A 21702-nucleotide genomic window follows, 5' to 3' on the forward strand; every position below is an offset into this window, starting at 1 on the left:
TTTGTGGTTGTATAGAGGGTAGGCGGCGGGACTGCGGTGCGGCGCGGGCTCGGGGATGCTGCGCGGGTCGCGATCAATGAGGCGCCTCGTCAGCGCCCCGCACCCCGATCGCCTCGCCCCGGCACCTCGTACCCCGTACCGCGCACCCCACACACTGCAAGTTACCCAATAACCGGGAATTTTCAACTCTCTCTCTCGCCTCTCTTGGAAACGCTAGATGACAAGCCTCTGTATATTAAAACTCTCGTCGTCCATCTACACTTCGATTAAATTCAATTAAATGTGCTTCCATTACACATACGTGTTGTACAACAACCTTGTAAATATATTTAAGAAATTTAAAACCATAATTCAATCAAATTAAGTACTCTGGCCTTTATTTGGCAGTAATTCACTCGAGATATTTTCTGAACAAAAATACAACGTATAAAAAATCTTTATCTCCGTAACAAGAAGTACCTAGGAAATCACTTACACAAGGAAATGATTACGGAGTTAATATACTTTATATCATTTATAAGGATATTTTTTTATCTCTGGGTGTGATTGAAGTTAACAAGTTAACCTCCATTTTAAAAGAGCTTCGAGAAAGGAGTTTGCAGATTTGTTTTTAATTTGTAGCAAGGCATTAACTATACAAGCATTCGGCGTCGCCTCAGCATCCATTAGTAGTTTGAAGCTGGTGATTAATTTATACTACGGAGTACAATGGCTGCTTTAAACAATGCCATTCCTATTTCACTATTCTGCATACGAATATTGGTTTAAGGCGAATATATCTTGAAACAGGAAGTTTGCGAAACTCCCGCGAACTCTAAGGAGTTCGTTGAATAGACATCAAGAATAAAAGCGGTTCATTTGCTAGAAAACTAGGCGAAACAAAATCACTTCTATAAGTGAAATGTCAGGAGAAAAGGTTAAAAGTTAAATGGTGTATAAGTGAGTGGGCGTAATAGATTTGATGCGTCGCTTTTAGTATTTTTTATATGCCAGATTGTACACATTAAATCACATTTCTAAAGACAGAATAAGTGTATATTTTCTTAGCAACCATCAAGAGGTACGCAACTGTGGGATGAAAATCGAAATTTCAAAAAATCTTATAGATAAATTGTAGAGTACCATAAAAAATATGAAAGATTTACATTGAATATAAATTATTTATATATTTTATTTATTTATACAAACATACAATATTACAATTCAAATATAATTTTAGAAATATATTTTTTTACATCATTATACAAATATAATTAACATATTTAAAGAAATATAATTATGTTGAATAATGTTTCTGTTAAGGGGTAATTTATAATAACTAGACGAATACATTGGTGAAAGGATAAAATAATCGATGTCAAGTGTCGAAGTGTTACAAAGTCACGCCTTAGAACAGTTGTACGGCTAACAAATAGCTACGTCAATTTCGATACGTTAGCAACACGAAATAGCCATTAACCCCAACTATGCTCTTAAATCAAAAACGAAAATACAATAAAATGGTAACGAAATCACGCGCAGAACTAAACAATGTATGAAAAGGAACGTAATACTTTTCACATTTCACACAACGATAAGTGCTAATGCATGTAAAAACTATTTCATTTCGCGCGCATATGGGACCTTAGGCGGCGTCTTCTAAAGAAAATCCGACACTAAATGAGCAAAATGGCCGCGTCTATACAAAGAAGGCGAGGCGAGAGAATTTTTCTTAGAAATCATTTTTAAGAAAATTTTATAGCTGCGAAATGAGATTTTCTTCATATCTCTATCACGGAACATCAAGACCATTTACTTAAAGCCCATTTTTGTATATTAAGTGATAACAAATGTTTTTTTTTTCCATTGAAATAAGGTTGAAAGAGACAAATAAAATAATTTAGCAACTAGCACGCAAATTGAAGAGATTTCCAATTAATTGTAGAAGGCTTATAAACCAATCGCTTCTAATTATACAAATTAAAAAAGTTATTTCAAAAACCAATAGCATACTTGAGCAGGTACTTGAAGAAGGTTATAATTTGCCTTTAATTAAAAAAATTGTCAATCAATGCTTATTTACTTTTCCATGTGGTAAGTAAGAATAAGCCGACATGAGTGTTCCTTATGTAATCCTGTTACATAATCCTGTTTTCTGTGACATTGACGCATTTAGTCCGATAAGAGCATTGGATACTTGAACACTTACATGAGCACTAGACAAGTTATCTGTGATATAGCTAAGTGTCATTACTTCTTTAACAATAATCGCCCTATAACAATCGTACCAACTTTCGAACATTAGGTTTGCAAGATCAAAGAAAAAGGTAAAAAAAAATCAAAGTGCCACCCTATAAATCAACATTATGCATTTGATCAAGGTGTGTGTAATAATACATGGGGTACTTTAAGTGCGAGTTACTGGCTAAAAAAGTACAAAAGGTTACTACAATTACTTACGCAGGGACGGTTACGGAAGGCGGGTAGGTCGACCATCGCGTGACTATGCGATAGCTGTGAGCAAATTGCACATTGCAGGCCGCGCCAGCCTGCTAGTGATTATTAGCGCATTCCCGCAACGTTTCACAACGATATCGACCATCGAAACTGTAACACTTTTTCACGCTTCTGCGAAATTTAACATTTCAACTAATTCACCCACATTTTTTGCTTATGCGTGTCCTACACGATATTTCTTGGTCAATCATAACGTGCCTGTCACCTAAATTGTTGCATGTCAATTAAAATGTATGCTGACGTTTACGTGTTCCAAAAATTGTTTTTTTTCTGTATCAGTTCAATGCAACTAAATCAAAATTCTAGATTTTTTAAATTATCATTTCAAAGTTATAATAACGATTTTACATACTTAGTTATAAATTACTCCGATCAACCACAGTCGATTATTAGTATCAGGTATTCCAACTAAAAGCCTTTAAAAATACATTTTTTACTTCGGGTTTTCTAAAGATATAAAACTCGAATGCACCATCGCTCGTGTGTGTACAATCACTTAATATTAAATGAAAGGAATAAATCGCATAAAAAGCTGTAATGAGCGTGTACATATTTGCTGGATGTTTATCGACATCGACATGAAATAGCAAAACCGCCAATTACCGGCGGTTAGCGTCGCTCGCGGCGCTTCCTGCACCATGTGGAACGAATGCCGTTTTACGACGCTACGATAAGGATGAATGAAAACTAGTTAAACAATACGTCCTTAATTGACTGAAAGTAAGCATTTGCGAGACAGAATTCTTTTTTGCTCTTAGTAACAATTCATACGGCTTTCTGCTTACTTCATTCATATACTACTTGTAATTAAAGTTTTGGTTTGGATGGGCATGCCGTATGAGATAAAGAGAACTATATGATTGTGATGAAAATGTTGAAAGTATGACTTAGAGAATGATAGAGAAGATAATGCTTGATGATCGAGGCTATTGAGGAACATTGATATATAAATAATCTCAGACGAGATTATTACAGTATGTATGGATTTCATTTTAATAATGGATGCTGTAGCGTTGTTCTAATGTCTTAGGCGTGTAATAAATATCCAATTTAAGGGCTACCTATCATTAGAGACGACGTTTAGGTCCCTGATTGCATATTGATGACGGTTCGTCGCTCGGTGATCAATTCGGTCTCAATTAAGCCGTTGATGAGAGTAACAAGAATTTTGATAAAAAAAATATATTAACATTGTTTGCATAACAAAAATCGTTACTAATTGGAGTTATAAATATTCAAACAAATTTCTGCATTGCCCAATCGTTTAGTTACTCTAACTAGTTCAATAGTAACCTAGAGTCACTTAGTGTAGATTTTGTGTAAGAAATCTAACTCTGAGTGCTGTTGTTGTGATTACATACTTTTTGAATTTGAATATAAAATTGTATTCTAAAGTCGTGTACTGTTACGTCTTGTGCTGTTTTGGATCTGTGGAACGAAATTAAATTAATTTTAAATGCATTAATTGTAATAAAAGCGCACAATAATATTTATAAGGCCGTGACATTTTCTCACCGTCTTTTGTGTGATGATAAAATGAAAGTATTGTGTTGGTATTGTAAAAGAATGTGGAAAGTGAAAAGAAAATATTCACTACATATAATAACATATTATGTCTGTTACAAACATTGTTTTATGACGGAATATAATGTCTTTTTCTTATGTAATAACTAAGATGGTTCGATGTTATAATTGTAATATTTTAATTTGCATAATACAATATGTATAAGTATTATTTGTATAATATAGGAACACGTGAAAAACTTAGAATACGAATGACTTTTGAAACACATCTTGATGAAAGTCTATAACGAAATCGTAATAAACTTAGGGTCACATTAGAGAGAGTCTTCTGCGTTCCTAGTATCTTATTACAAAGCCTATTTTATGTTCAAACATATTCTTTTATCGTATTTAATATTCCTTCGCAGTAGTTCAATAAACATATAACTTTTTATTTCGTCGTCAAATGCATTTCGATAAATTGAAATAACGAATTTAACAATTCGTGACCAATTAAACGATAACTCTATGGCAACAAAAGTTTATTAGATTTAATCGACCATCTATTTTACTGTGTGAACTTTCCAATAGAAATGTTCTATGCAATCCGAAACCGTTAACATTAAAATATTACTGCAACACCCAGACTCATAAACTTAAATGTAATAAAAAATACCTACTTATAGAAACTATACAGAATTGGTTTATAAACCTCAACCTTCTTCGATAAAAGTAGTTTTTGTATGTGATAAGGCTAACAAGTGCGTACTTCTTGCTCTTGCTGACCTTGCTGGCCACTCGGCGCACGTCATCGCCGCATTTAAAAGACAAAAACAAAAAAAAACAGGAGAATGCAATCGTGTTCTGGAATCGCACACTAAGTCCGTAATTCTCCATTGTTATGATATGCTTTCCTACATTCGTATCGCACTTTCAACTAAAAATTTGTGGCTAAAATGTGATCTTCATATTAGAGTAGAGAATTCTAACTAAATGACTGCGTCAGTGACCATTAAATAGACTCTGAGTGTGGCAATAATTATACAATATTACTTATTTGTCAAACATCTAAAATATTAATTCCATAACATACCAATAAAATTCTCTACGTTCCATGACACAATGTACTCGTACGTAGTCAGCTGTGAATTTTCTTAACATTACTGAATAAGGTTAGCGTCTCTACTTACATTTTTCAAGGGACTTACATCGATAGTGTTTTATATTTAGCAGAAACGGAGCATCCTTGCCTGTTTGTAAAATAAACGAGCTATTGTTGGAAGCCTTTCGCTTGGTCGTTTTAATGAGCACTGCTAAAGGCTGGAAGTTCTGCTACAGTGGGTGTTACTTGCCCGACATAATTAAGTACTGTTAAGTTTAAAATATGTTTGGCCTTTGAACTTTAAGTTGTAAATTCGATTGTTATTATGTTATGGATATAAGATTCGACCCGCATAAAACGTCAAAAATCTACTTAAAGGCTATAACTTAAAAACACGAATTGATGTCATCCTGTACCGCACATGTGCACAATTTTCTCATTACTTTGTCAGAGTATTCTTCCAAATTCACCTATTAAAGTAGGTTGAACGCTTGCTTACTATATATTTTACGAATAACGTTTAGCTTGTTGCAGAAACACAATTTGTTTACTTCGTTTTTTTTTACATTTGCATAAATTACTCTCTAAAATGTATGCCGGTGTACGGAGCTTGCCGAGTTCGGAGCTAAATAAACAAGTGAAAAACGATAAGGTAGATCCTCTAAATTATAAATTTATACAGGGTGACCAAAATAGCGTGTAATTTTGGAAAGTCTTAAAATATCGAATACGTCTTCAATAATTTTTAAACGCTTTTGTTATTCTATACTAAACCTTTTATTTTTTAAATTAATGTCCCTTTTTTAATTAATTCCAAGTTATAGCTCGCACAAACTGTTTAAGAAAGAATCTATCCATAATTAATGTGCTTGTAATTCTTAAAGCGGGCGAAGGTTTTTTACAGGTAGGTTTGTGTTACTTCGGCGAACGTAATTAGGTGAACTTCTTACTCGGTATGGTACAAGGCGGTGTTTTTCATTAACCTGAAATGAGAAAAATGTGGCTCTACCGTACAACTGAGCTACGTAATTACGCTTTAAATACACACCAAGGATTTGCTTATTTTTGGACTAAATGAGTAATCGTATTTTGGATAGATCATTTGTAGAATAGAGTAGTAGTATCTATCTGTAGCGTGAGTAACGCCACATGTCCAGGGTTCAAATCCCAGATTAATACCTAGCGTATTCGGTATTAATTTTAAAGTTGTTATACTCGTATTTAAGACATGGTCATTCTTGACTTTTGACTCTTTTAGAGTTCGACGAATACAGTTAAAGATTTCGTAAAGATTTACAGCGACCATGAGATCGTCACGCTTGACAAGTCCATGTTCGCTGTTACATTCATCAAAACTGATTTTCAAATTCACTTGTAATTAGCTACAGCGTTCTGCAATAAAACTACAATGTAAAAATGAATCGTAATGTATCTTACTCATATTAACATTCGGTATCGTAAGTAATTTATGTTATAAAATCTTTATAATGTGTAAATGCTTTAGTAATGTTTCTTAACGTAATTGAATTAAAGACGATTGTGTCTCATTTATGCTATTCGAGACAAGTGTTAACTGATGGCAACTTTGTATTTGTGCGAGAAATTTGCATTATCACTTTCTCTTCCTTTAGGCTCGTCAACCTTTCTTATCTTTACATAACAGGAGCCTGGCTATTGGAAAGTTATAGACAGTTTAACTCGTTTTACACGGAGTCAGATCCGTACCGACAACACCGAAGCCAACACAATAAGTGCGACCGTGTGATCTAATCGAATTAAAATCGTTCGCCGGCTTCGAGCCTTCAGTCTGTCAGTCGAACGGTCGCGTCCGAGTTCGAAAGTGATATTCGGTCGTCAAAGTTTTTCGTGTCTGGCGGCATAGAATGTGAAACTTTCTTCGAGATGGAACGCGGTACGGTGTCAAGTGCGGCGAATGCTCGCGGCGCGGCAGGGCGGCGGTGAGAGCGCGGCCCGGTTGCGACCGGTCGGCCCCACCGCACCGGCGCCAGCGCGCGCGCACTCTCCGCTGTGCGCCGCCGACGTCGCGACGCCGCCGCTAACTGCTCGCTGCTCGCTGCACCGTGCGCTCACAGCCTCACGCCGCGAACGCGACCATTCTATCCGCCTCGCGCCTCGCCACCTCGCACCTCGCGCCTTGCGCCTTGCGCCTCGCACCTCGCCGCCTCCGTCGCCGACCGCCGACCGTCGAGTGAACATGTTTTAACTTTAACCGTCAATAGTGCTACGGAACTCTCAGTGAACGTGTATAACTATTTTACGCTTCATATATTTTTTTAAGCGATCGTCATCATATTTCGGTAAGTGTTGATCGTTTTTTCTGGCATGTAAACAATGGTGGTGGACGCTCAGTTCAGGTATTTTTACGGGTTTGAATCTGGAAGGGTGAGGTCGGGCGCGACGCAGCGTGCGTGAAATACGATTAAGGGCGCGGGGTGTGCGTTCCCTGGCGTCCCGGCCGATTTGCCCCGCTCCCCGCGTCCTGCACCGCATGGTTCGCTTGGCACGACGACCCGCCGCCCGTCAATACACTTCCCTTGTTTTCCTTTTCCCGCCCGCCTTTACATTTTGATATCCCATATTTCAGACTTTCTGCAATTGTAACGCTTTCATTCACGTATTTAATATTTTGATTATGCTATTAATCATGAAAACGCACGAGAATCCATAAAAATACACTTTATTCGTACAAATGCACTTCAATTTGTGTAGTCAGTTCCCAATTCATGGTTCTGTTTATTTTCGACATAACAGAATGTATTGATAACAAATAGATCCTTACTATTGATGATTACCTGTCAGTAAGAACAATAATGATTGAAGTGGTTGCATTCAGTGGCTCGCACTTATTGTCAACATTCATAATAATAATAATCCAGTTAGTGAAGCACTCGACTTCATGTTGTGTGATCGTGATTTAAATTGTATTACAATAACATTGTCATTTACGTAATGGTGTGTGTTTTACATTTGTATGTAAGTATCATAAATTTAATACGAATCGATTAATAAATATTCATATAATTGTAGAATCGATTAAAGATGTAAAGTACGACAAGGTGATCAGCTGTGTATCTGAGGTTGCTGCGTTTCTAGGGCAAGATTTAAAAGGCAATTAAGGAAGGGTTAATGTAAATCTTGTATATTATATTCACACAATTTTACACTAGTAACTAATATTTTACGACGATTTTGTGTTGCGTTGTATTAAAGTACAGAGGAAAGTAAACTTTAACTACAGAAAACATATGTTTTTGCTTTGAAATTGTATAGATAGTAAAGGGTTAACCTTTTTGCAGTATTATGAGACTACTATATTACTAGGACTAGTAGTAATAGTAGTCCTGATTGTAAATGATAGGTTATCTTTTCTTTTATTTCAATAATGCAATTGATATCGTAATATTAGTCTGTTTAATTTATTGATTACGAATCTGCAGATCTTTAACAATCATATCATCATATTAAGAAGTTAGTATTTGCGGGTAAAATAAAATCACGATATCTAAAGCCGTTATTAAAACCACCTAATAGATAAATATTATTAACAGTTCGATGTCGGCTGGGTGTGCGAGCGGAGAGAAAGCAATGGTCCCACAGTCTCTGACCGCGGTTACTGATCATTCCAGTCTATTTAGATTTGATTTTGTCTGAAGCGAAAGACAAGCTTGTTTTTTTGTTATAACCTTTTTTATCCAAACTCTTTGGGTTCATTGGCTGAGACAAGGAAGGACGTTGTCAAAAATATTACCATTTCGTTACGAAACACCTTTAATTAATATATAAATAGATTTTTACAAATAATGAACTTAACTCTTCAATATCCTGAGATTAGGTATTAATGTGTCGTCAAGTTTTGGCGATGATTTTACATTGTTTTTTCGTAGTTGTCATTGCTTTTTTGCTCACGTTTTTTTTAAACACTCGTCGCAAAAACTGAGATCTCTGATTATAATGGGTGTGTGGGAATTCACATTATTATTCATACGAACACGTATGTGTTCAATCAATATGATACTCAAATATCATTGGATGCAATGTGGCTTAATAGATGCTTTGGTATCTGAACTAGAGACCCGACCGCGTTGTGCTTAAATAGGTCAACAGCCCATTCCTTTAAATTGATAGGTTTGTTGTGAGATAAATTTAAACATGCAATATCATGTTTTAAAGATGCGATGTAGAGTCGTCGAATAATAGCGGAATCTGTTTACGACACAAACTATTGGATTCATTCAATGCAAACTGGATTTTAGTGTTATTTGATTTTGGAATAGAGCTCATTGGTCAGGCGCTACAGGATGTTAACCTCACAGGTTTAGCCAGTCGCAAACAATAGTGATGGGAAAAGAATTATCCAAGTTTTATCTAAAAAAAAATTATCGCTTAACAAATCTATCGAATCGAATATGCATTACACAAATGGGTAGTACTGTGCATAAGAATACCAACGCAGTCTAAACTAACGTTATTTACTTCAAATTGAAAAAACAACCAAACAAGGATATTATATAACTTTGCGATTATATTCTACAGAGCATTAGGAAATGACGTCAAAATATTATGTATCAATTAGTTAAGTGAGAAAGGTTCTCACGGTAATAATGTAATACAGATATTTATTTATTTTTTTTCGAGTCATAAATGATTTCCAACAGGTTATAATAATGAAGGCTGTTGACGTGCGAACCAAGACTGGAAACAACGTCAATTTATCAGATCATTTGATTTAAAAAAAAAAAACTTAGAGTAAATAGAGGAATTTCTTTGTTGCTTAGTATGTGGTAAAAATAAAATTCAATGAATTTAAATTAATCGAAGATTTTCTCAACACTAGGAGTGTCTTGTTGGTCAGCCATGGCGAATGTCTGATGTCATAGCGCCGACGCCCACCTTGATCAGGCAGGTCACGTTGTTTTATCGCATTCTTGAATTTTATTTCAGGTTAAATCTAGGTTAAAAGAGTTTACTTTAGAGACTCTAGACAGTAAACAACCTAGAATTTACATGTGAAATAAAAGTAACGTCAATTTGTGTTATTCAATCAAATACATTGATCTGATCGTATTATTTTATTTTTATAGGTATTCTATAAGTGTATAGATGTAACAAAAGATGGCGTTGATCGAAATTATGTGGATCGCGATATAGAGTGGTTCGACATGAATTAGAGAGAGTAATTTTGTCACTCACACACATTAGAAGAGCATGACATTTGGAGTTCGATTCTATGTTATTTTCGTATGCAGAAATTACAATAACAAAATACATACATATTAAAAATAAGGCATATTATTAGCCACAATTAAATTTACGACAGTTTAGATGTTAGGAAAATAAGTAGTCTAAGTAAGCTATTTTTTAATATTCAAAATTTCATTCTTTGGACGTCAAGGCAGAATGTTACATCGAATAGATTAAATTATGTTTTTCTCCATGAAAATTTTAACATCATTTCTTTTCTTCTCACAGAGAATTGTTTAGATAGTACTTAAGCTGAACCGTGTAATTCTATACTCTAATGCTAACATAAGAAGACTAAGTTAAGTTAAATTAAATTAATTCCTAGAATAGAATTTTCGTGATAAGAGAGATGTAAAGGGTCATAATCAAGTTAGTTTCGTTTATCACTTAGCTTTGCATATTTTTGTGACACATTATCTTGATAATGTCCCAGCGGACGTAATTTCCGGACGCGCGCCAACAAACAGCATCTCCGTCATCAGATAAAGACTTCTTAAACATTTCATTGCGATATAATTTCTTTTTAATGCTGCTATTTATACAAACCATAAAGATTTTTAATGCACACGCTACTTTTCTTATTATAATTTTCTTTTCATCGAATATTATGGAACCAGTGTTTCATTTTAAGTATATTTGTTGATTTTTCAAACAACCTAATCAGAATTAAATTTAAAAAATAATAATTATTCATAGCTAATTGAATGTTAGACACGCACTAAGTTATACACAGTCTAACATTTGATAACTTACTACTTATGTTATGTGACACAAAATGCCAGCTTTGTATATTGTGTGAGAAAAGTCGCGCCAAGTTTCCCCAGGGAACCCTCGAGTTTGTTTCACGTACAAACATAGAGAAACTGCAAATGTTTTTTAAAGTCAAATAGTGACTTTGCGTATATAAAGTCATATCTGATCAAAGTAATATCTGTAGAATAGACACGTTACATTGTCCTCGGCTTTTGTGAATGTCTATGACGTTAGTCGAGCCGCTCGTAAATGTCGCGTGCCAATGAAGTCACGGGTTCGAAAGTCACTAATAAATTGCAAAATACTTATAAAACATTGATTTATTTTACAAAATAACTATTAGAAAAATGTTGCAATATGTTCCTTAATTTCTAAAATTTATCCGCAAAAATTATGCACATGCATATTAAGCGGATGAAAGGAAATATTTATGGATATTGACCTTGCTCTTATGAATACGGTTTACTGGTTTCTCGCCGATCCGGTTGCCTCAAAAGCCATTCGAACAGGTATTATTGAATATTCAAAATCTTTTATAATCGATGAGATCAGAATATGAATCTCATTGCAATATTAATAAGGTATAATTTCAAGTGCATTCATTTCATACAAAATAGTAATAAAAATTTACACACTCCCACGACGAGCCAAATCTAATGGAGTGCTCAAAGTAAAAGATAATTTATGTCTGCTTCTTCTTTTTATAAGAGCTAAATTAGTCTAATAATACCACCTGTTGGTAATTAACTCTACGAAATAAAATAGTAATTTTATCCTGTATATCTTTAATACTTTAAAATTGAGTACTACGTAACGGGAAATAGACGATTAACATATCAAGTACACAAATAAGGGACCTTTCGACATGCACGAACTCTTCGATTGTTTAGCCATACATCAAGATGCGAGATAAGTTTACAAAACAATACGCATTCGAACGTAGCGTGGTGCAATTGCAGTAGCGTCGGCGAGGGCGCGGGTAGCGTCTGGCAATCGCCGTAGCCTTGCGTAACAGAGGATGCTCTAATTACACGGCTTTGGACATCGCCTACTGTGTACAAGCCTTGTTTATTTTTTACTTACAACTTTAATTTATAAATATACTTACGTATTACTAGTAGCTATCACTTTAGAATTAAACTATCTGTTGCCCGAGACTTCGTCCACGCAATATTAAGATAAAAGTAGCCTATAACATACCCGTCTATATTAGCTACCCTACAGTGAAAGTCCGTTCGAAATCTGTCCAGCTGTTTCGGAGATTACCCGAAAGAAACGCGGCTTGCGGACAGACAGACAAAACAAAATTAAATGCGATTTTTGTTATCAGTAAAGCAAATACATCATCTTCCCGAAATCTGATATTACAGACTCCAATTTTATTACATGTAATAGATATAGTGATGACATTTTCACTCCAACTCCAGACAGTTGTATTAAACTATGCAATGCCATTCGTTTAAAAAACACGGAAAACAATATGTATGTTAGATGTACATATATATTATGTCTATTTCAAGTTACATTCAAGTGTCACATCACGGAGTCTTGTTATTTTGAATGTGTACAATCATTATGACTTTTAATATTTTTCTTACAATCTCATTGTTCCTGTCTGTATTAATTTAAATTAATCACGATAGAAATAAAATAGACAAGTATACAATAAGTAGACATTTAACAAATCAAAGTCGAAGGTCGTTTGTATATAAATAAATCTATTACTAAACATGTATTGTATAAATCTATTGATTTTTATGTGCATTAAAAATATTAGGATATCTTTGCTTATTAATTCGGCAAATTTCATTGTTCGGTGTTTCTGTAATAGAGCTTTTACAACGGAAATGTTATCTATAGCTATATATTATCGGAATAACAAAAACATTCGAGATCTTATTTATTAACAAACTTACGTATGTGAAATTAAATACAGAGCCAATTTTTATAACTATCATAAAACATCGATGTATTTTGATATTAGAGAAGTAATGGCATTACAACATCCGGCCATTCAAGTCATTGACCTTTGAGAATTTTTTTTTAAATTTTAAATTAGTGTCGTATTTGTGCTTGAGTATTTGTCATTTCTTCGTTAACATGATGATTGTGTAGAGTAATTTCTAACATTAATAAAGAAGTTAACATAAATATAAAGGATTTTTTTCAACTTTAACGAAGGGAGTTCGTAGGTTTTTTTTAAACTCTAATCAGTAGAAAGGAAACTTACTTTTATATGATTGTGTTGTCATCAAGAGACTGCTTCAATAAGTACTCATTGATAGCACGATTTGCGTATGCAAGATGCGATAAGACGTTTACTGCGAAATCTCGATCGTTGTATCACTTTCTTTGCAACGAAAATTTTCATTATTTTATACCTTCAGGTAATTTTGATATGTGAAAGTGTTGTGTGATAACATCTCTTATATATGAAAATATAAGCATAGTTTAAATTGAACAGATATAAATTACTGGCAAGGTAAAAAAAAACTGGCAAGTATAAAAGATGGTAAAATACCTATTGAACTTTTCTTTTACTTTCTGAGTAATAGTAAATCCGGATTACGAAATAAAAATCGCAAACGCATTCCAACTGTGAAACAACCAAACAAAAAATCCCTACATTTTGCCAAGTCCGGTTTATGGCAATCACGTTTGAAATTTCATAAGTTCCTCGAAACGCGGATAAACGATTGGTATCTATGAACTTTGTAAGTCGCGTATCGTGAAATAACATAGTTACTGTCGTTTATTTAGCAATAGTGATTCGATTTCGGCACGTTCACAAGTGCATAACCCACTTCCGTCTTCCTCGTATGTGGGTCGAGCACTTTGATCGTATCACCCAATGCAAATTTAATTGATTTTTTACAACAAACACAACAACTATTAAACTTTTTTTATTTCATCTAAGTATATCGCAAAGTTACCTTAAAACGTTCGGTGTTTAAATACACTTTTATCCCGTTCATTTTCTTTCACACAATAACACTGACCTATATCAATGGATATGCTACAAGACATGGTATCTTAAGCCAGTTTTGGCGCTAACGGTCGCGATTGGTGGTAGTGAGCATAAGAATTAATAATACAGATAGAATTAACTGTCAGATGGGTTTAAGTTGAAAGGAAGCAAAAGCTGTCATTGCCATTAAAAACCTATCCATTTATAGAAATCAATGTAAAAGCGGTACAGTATCAATATAAATATAGCATTTGAATTCGACGTTTATGAGCTATGCAGATAAAAAATAATCACTACTTTCTACGTTCCTGATCAAGGTTTTGTTATCAAACATTGATTAAATTGGGTTGATAAGATCGCCATGGCCTTCATCGTGATAGGGGGCATTCTTTATTCTTAAGAAACTCTTCATGTATATTGTCTTTGTTTTTTAATCATTGATTAGATTTAAAAATAAAACATGCTCTATTAAGAATGGTTCAAATTCACTTTATATTACCACTCTAATGCTATTATTATTTTCCAGTAAATAGTTACTTTACTTTATGTAAATGTAGAACAGTTTGTTTAGATTTGATCAAAATAAGGCATTACATTTATTTTTAAAGGCATAGTGCGGCAAAGCGACGTAATATTGCAGTTCGCCCAGTTGCTCACTCACTGTGTAAGTGCCGTGTTTCTTCGTAATAATAATGCGTACACTGGATTAGCCTCACCTACTGCTATTGTTATTTCATATAACTGGATCATATTAAATTGACAGTGACGACTTAATACCATACTTGTTTATTGGTAATTAAGAGACACATGATCTTTGAGATCGTTGGAACCCCACGTTAAGTTACAAAATTACTCAAATGTAAAAAGAATGAGGGTCTATATATCCTAATCAAGAGTGAGCTGTAGATGTCATTAGTATCAATAGAATACAAAATAAAAAGTAGACTTAAAGTTCTGTTACGTGGCCGACCTTTTAAGAAATGTTAGCCACCGCTACTTACTCTTAAGACCTATTCGTTTAACCCATTTTAAGAGATGTTTTATTATTCGTTTCCTGTATATATTTGGAAGGTTACGGCGTAAAGATTTAATTTTAAGATATAGCGGAACAATGCTGTATAAAGATTCGTTCTTTACTTATTTGGTGATGTCGTCCAAGTAAGCGAAATACAGATTTGACGTTCGCTCTCATTTCGGTCAGATGCACTCGAGGAGGTCACTCACGAAGTACGAATGTTTTCTCCGCTAACGATTTCTTTTCACATTATCTAAATGTTGTACCATAATAATAAATCTTCCACGAAGTCATTAGAATGTTGATATTATTTATGTTTTTTTTTTCCAAATTATAACGAAGTCCTGCCAAAATTAAATTAGTGCAGTATTTTACTACAAATCACGATTTTGTTAACTTTATTCAATTGCGATTGTTATCAATTTGGTTTAACTTTCTTGCGTAATGTAAACAAACGTTATTGTTACGTCACTTGGAGAAACACATTTAAATAAATTTAGCAAATCGTGCACGCAAGATAAAGTGTGGGAATGACAAGCCCTTGGGAACGGGAGGCGTGCCGGTAGTAACGGGCTTAAGCCGGAGGCTATGCTAATGTCTTGACGACCGTTGACCGAGCAGTGGTCTCCGCGAACGCTACGCCACGACGCGGCGCCTGCCTCTGGTACCACTAACCCACATTTGATCTCAATGATGTGACTGTTTGTAGCCCGTTTGTACTCGAAAACTCTCGTTATACTTTCCTATTGATCGATGAAAGTCTGAATGATTGTAAGTGGCAAATGAATAAGCATTTATATGATGTCTATTGGATTAAAAATATGGCTGTTACAAAATTAACTAATAAAACTTAAGTTATGTATACATTGTAAGTAATGGTAAAGGGTGTATCTTTTTATCTATTGTTTAATTTGTGGTATCTTTAGTAAATAATAAAAGTTTATAGCTATATAAAGTGATAATATCAGTAAGTAGGTAATCCCAAATTACGGGTTCATATCTAACCTATAACAAAGCGTAACGGTCATCAATGTTTTCGATCTTGGTTCATCTCGAAACATTCGTATAAAGCGCAACGGTTAAAGTGAGAGGCCTCGCACAGTTCTCGCGTGCCTTCCGTCGCGGGCGCAACACACTACCCATCGGTGCATTTTCGTTACGCAAGCTTATGATATTTTTTGTTGCCAGATCGCAAGCTGACTGCGGTGAGTGATACCGTGCGGCGCGCGGCTCGCGGCATGGAGGCAGGGGCAGCCGCTGAAGAATTCATCACTATAGTACCGGTGGGCGAGGGTAAGCCTGCCGTGAAAGAATCGGATTTTGTTACAGTGCTGTCAGTGGGTGCGGCGGCAGGCGCCGCTGAAGTCGTAGTGCAGAGACCGCGCGGGGCGCGACTTGGTCTCGGTCTAAAATTCGAAGGAGGTTCCGCTGCCGCCGAAAAAGTCCGGAGACTTCTTGTACAATCATGTGCTGAAGATAGCCCCGCTGCTAATGCATGTGCCCCTTGGGGTAAACTCATACCCGGAGATGAGATACTAGCAATCGACGGTGTTTCTGTGTCCGATCTTACAAGAATAGACTGCGTTAGACGTTTGAAGGATTCCGATGAAACTTTAAAGCTTTTAGTTCGACATTTTGATCCAAATGAAAAAAGTAAAATGGACCCTGTTGAGGAGCTTTTAACTATGAGCCAAAATACAGATATAAATATGCAAATTACTTTACCACCTCCAGTTCCACCCAGAAAACTAGGAAAGAAAAACTCCTTTAAAGACAAACAAACACTACAAACAGTCGGTGAACAAAATGCACTAATTAACATTGATGGCCAAAAGCAATCTTCTAATGATAAAGAAGGTTTAATAACAAGTCAACATGTGATTTCTAACGTAACTAAGCTATCAAGAAAGTCATCATTTGATAGTCACATACATCGACAAAATAAGGAAGGCATAACATACTTCAAGAAAGGATCACCGGATGAAGTAAGACGCTTAGTTCGGAGATTGTCCGATGGAAAAGTAATGCCAGCTGAGGCAGAAGTATATATTGACTTACTCTCAAACGAGTGGGAACGGTGTTTGGTTATGGCCGATGCAGAATCTGATGATACAGGTAGTTCCATTTCGACTGTTGTAGATAGGTTGGGGTCAATGGCAAGTTCGGTTGAAAATAGCATACCGTCAACTCCAATAATGCAGCCTAAGACATTTGATATACAAAAAGTTTTGAATTGTATTGAAAATATTGATTCAAATATATTGAAAGACATGACCAATGGAAAATTTATAGAAGATGAAATTAATTTAAAAAAAGAATTTAAAAAGATAGAAAATAACACAAATGGGCTGACTGTATCAGAAAAAAGTTTAAAAAACACTCAAACAAAAGAGGACACTAAAATGCAATTTAAAAAGGAAATTCAGGTAAACGACAAAAATAACAATTATACTATTGCACCTTGCAATCTGCCAAAAGGAGAAAATGCAGAACCAGATAAAAAAGAACAAACAGAGGTGAAACAAGATGTCGCAGCAGAAAAACCTAAACCTATGCCTAGAAACACGAAGGTTGAGCGATCTGCAAGTGAAAAGAAAAGAAAACCGATTCCGCTTCCAGAAACATTGCCTCCGCCAGTTCCCGAACCATTACTGACACCTACTAAAAAGACATGCATAGAAACATGGCTGCAGCGATCCGAAGCCGAAATGAATAATAAGATAGATGACAAGTATGATGAAAATATAGCACCAGAAGCTCTGCCACGGCTTATTGACTTTGTTCCAAAGACTCAGTTTAAAGAAAACTCAAAGGAAGCACCAGTGTGTACGCGGCCTACGACAGCTCCGCCGCCGCCCCCGGTGGAAACTCGTGAGGACGGCTCTGGAGCCTCGCTGGATACCATCGGTGAAATGGATGAATCCGGCGACGTGACCGACAGCGCGTGAGTAATACAACACATTTTAATACAAACCTTTCTTAATTACATTCTTTTGTTCTTATAAAATATAGATTTTTATGAAATGAGGAGACTAAACCATGTTATGTTTTTGCACGAAATTAAGGTCATGTTTTAAATTGACTCAGAATATAAGACACTTCGCCCTCATTTATAATGTTTTTAGTGCTCGTTTATTAAAATTGAAGAAATTAAGTACTTTAAAATGTAATTTTAACTCTTGCGGCTTTAGACGTAATCGGATATGCATGATACGTATTCAAATTCTAAATCTGCCTAATGTAAGCAAAATTTTCAAACAATAATGTTATTAGATTTTGGAATGAACAATTAAGAAACAATGGATTTATTTCTTAGCATTAAATGCGTACACGGGACAATGGCATCATCAACTGGACACGTTCGTTATAAAGATAATAGACATTAAATAAGTCACTTTTGTCATCGCATTCTGTTAAACTAAACTATGCTTTGAAATATTTTATCTCCGAGGATTTTACTGTTCCATCCAAATATAAATTGTAGTAACGTGACAGTATGAAAATTTACGACGAAATGCTTAATAGGGTTGTTTATGACACATTTTATAGTTATTTGTTTCATGTTTGAATTAGTATAAAAATTGTATTTGTGGAGTTGTTATCAAACTTAAACGACCTGTTAAAATGTTCATTAAACCTCTTTCATGAGTAATTAAATAATAATATCTACAGACCAATAAATACTAATATATTGAAAGTAAAAATAAATAAAGTATACAAATAGATATTTTTTGAGGCCAATGTGTCGGTTAAAATTATTATTCATATAAGTTTTACGTTACAATAAATCACATAGTTTATAACCTGAATATCCTCAAGTCTTGAGTTTGTTTTCTTAAAATGCATAATTCAAAAATGCCTAATTAGACAGTTGTGCAATTGATTTAATTATAACAATAGCGCTGCCTCGCCGCCGCCGCCGTCGCGCCGCGCCGCGCCGCGCTGAGTGGACTTTGCTTTGCTTACGAGGCGAATAATTGAGTCTCTATTGTTTGTGGAAACAGAAATCATTGTACTGAAAAATATGTTTATATTAATGAAATTTCATAGAGATAGTATAAATTATTGGTACGTCCAAAAGAATTATAAAAATGCGACATTATTAAAACTTGAATGGAATTTACAGTTACGTTATTTTCTAATCAGTTGTCCCAGACACGAACTCCGGTATCCGTTATTACTTAACCTGTAGACTTCTTTACAACTAATTCGTCGATAAACATAACAGGACATTTTAAGGTTGCTCGAAATTTATTCACTAAATTCTCATGAATATTTATTATTAGTGACAATGGCAATAAGCAAACTAGGTTATTTTTGTTTGTCTATTGTCTAAATTAATGTTTCGGTACATTTCCAAAAATATTAACCTGAATACTGAGATTAACAGTTAGGTTAGGTATCTAGAAAAAAAAATAATGTTTAAGAACTTTCAAATACGATTAACATATAAAATTTTTGTAGTTATAAGTATTTAAATGTGAGAAAACGCATTTGTTAAAACTTTGGTTGCTTAGACAAAGAAATTATTATATTAATGATTAGAGATATTACATGTACAACTTTATAGGATCTAAGCAAACTTAGAATTCAAAGTTACTGTCAACCTCATCTGTTACTTCATAACTAAGTTTTCATTTTATTTTCACTTTGTTAACTACACAGTTAATTTTACCAAACTTGTTTTATCGAGAAAATTTATTTCTGCGTCAAGTCGGTCATTGGCGAATGAAAGCACCTTTTCACCCGGGGGAAGTAATCATTGCATGCAATTGAAAAGTCCATTTACAGATAAATGTGGTCAGGCGCTAGTTAGAAAATAATTCTTAATTACTGCCAACTATTTAACTTGCACAGAGAATGAACGAGCTCTGTAATAACATTGAAGTTGTAATTAAAAATGCTGGCAAAAGAATTTATTTCGTAGTTGAACAACTTTATGATTTTATAACGGGTCGCAAAAGCATTGATAGAATGTTTTGATATAGGCTAGTTTTATAAATTCCTGGCTGTTGCTCGCGACTTCGAACGCGTGAAATTAAAAAATAATAAAAGATCTTGCCTACGTCACTCGCTGATAACGTAGCTTTTTAATGGTGAAAGAATTTTTCAAATCGGTCCAGTGATTTTTGTGTTATTTCAAAAACAAAAATACAAATTGTGGTATTAAATAATTAATGATTATTAAGTTATTTCAGCGTAAGCAAATAGATATATTTAAACTAATCTTCATGACACAAATCCTTACAGTCAATCGTAACACCAAGTGGGAAGCCGTACATAGATAGATCCGAATGGTAAAACCAGTGCAAATATTTTCCTGGATAGGAATGCGTTGAAACTATGCCAAATCGATTTAGAGATAATACGATATTCTATAATGAGATCAGAAGAACGATCAAAACAATTTCGTTCCTTAGATTGAATATTTATTAAGAGTTTTTGTTGTAATTGTTATAAAACGTTGGTCTAATTGTTTATATATTAACACGTTGAGTATAACTTCACATAGCTCGTTTTGTGAATCATACCAAATAAGTCAAGTGTTAATGAGGCAGGTTCATGTACGCATAGTATTACTCATTCAAGTCACACTATTTACTATTCTTGTTATAAAGGCAGCGTACAGGTGACAAATATTCTGTGTCATTCATAGATATCATGTACTCGATTATCTTAAAATACAGATGCAAATAATCCAAAAACTAAAAACAAAGTTCTAACAATGTTTTCGACAGATGATCTTTTGAGGTGACAAATCAAGCAGGCGAGCTCAAAGCGCGTTCCACTTAGCACTCGTGTAGATTTGTTGATATAGGTAGGGAGTTATAAAGTATTTGCATTGTTTCCTTCGCTAACAATACTTTAACCAGTTGCACAGGAACAACGGACGGAGAGAAAGAAAAGAATATTTTATTCGGAACGGTGACACACATGGAAAGTTTTCTGTATTCTCATGCAAACTAGCGAGTAACAATTGTGCCGGCGAGAGCGACCAGCGCACCCCCGCCCCCGCCCGCACCCCGCCGCGCCCTCGCCCCGCCGCGCCCTCGCGACTCACCCTGGAAACGCAGCCAGCCTTGCGCGCCCTGCCATTGTTCCCCCAACCTACATACACATACTAAAACTGTAAAAAGACTGTATTAAAAGCGATACTATAGAGAACTTGGTTCATTTTCCACGTCATTAAGACGATATTTGTATATAGTGGTCCACTAATTAGAGCCTACCGATTCCGGAAAATTAGGTCATTGCGGTTTTAGTATTTTAAATTAAACTGCTGCTGTATAATTTATGCAACACTCGGCCGCGAGTTGTCCCGGCTAAATTCAGAATGTGAATTTCGTATTCAATTCCGTCCATCTTGTGATTAGATATTTAAAATGTGTTGATCTAATTTGTTATTCTTGTGTGAACATTAAATCTATGCTAATAAAACTTTATAAGTAGATATAAATTTAAATTGAACAAACAATTTTCATTTCATTTTAATGCTATGAAGATTTTTTTATATCCAAATCTATCCATTAAGTTCTTAGTTGCGAGAAAATTGTCGGACAACTCGTCACGGCTTTGTAAGATGAAATAGAAAGTCAGTGGCAA

At 34.8% G+C, this 21702-nt stretch overlaps 1 protein-coding gene across 1 annotated transcript in view; it reads left to right on the forward strand.

Moving 5' to 3' along the window:
• The first annotated feature begins 7114 nt into the window (after positions 1 to 7114).
• Positions 7115 to 21702, forward strand: part of LOC106100586 — a 39829-nt gene continuing 25241 nt past the window's right edge. Inside the window, exons 1-2 of the mRNA XM_013279484.1 lie at positions 7115 to 7419; positions 16288 to 18043. Coding sequence (XP_013134938.1) covers positions 16338 to 18043 — 1706 coding nt within the window. The 5' untranslated portion in view covers positions 7115 to 7419; positions 16288 to 16337. The remainder of the gene's footprint in view (positions 7420 to 16287; positions 18044 to 21702) is intronic.

The sequence above is a fragment of the Papilio polytes genome, unplaced genomic scaffold, assembly GCF_000836215.1.
Source record: "Papilio polytes unplaced genomic scaffold, Ppol_1.0 DF824047.1, whole genome shotgun sequence".
Taxonomy (NCBI): domain Eukaryota; kingdom Metazoa; phylum Arthropoda; class Insecta; order Lepidoptera; family Papilionidae; genus Papilio; species Papilio polytes.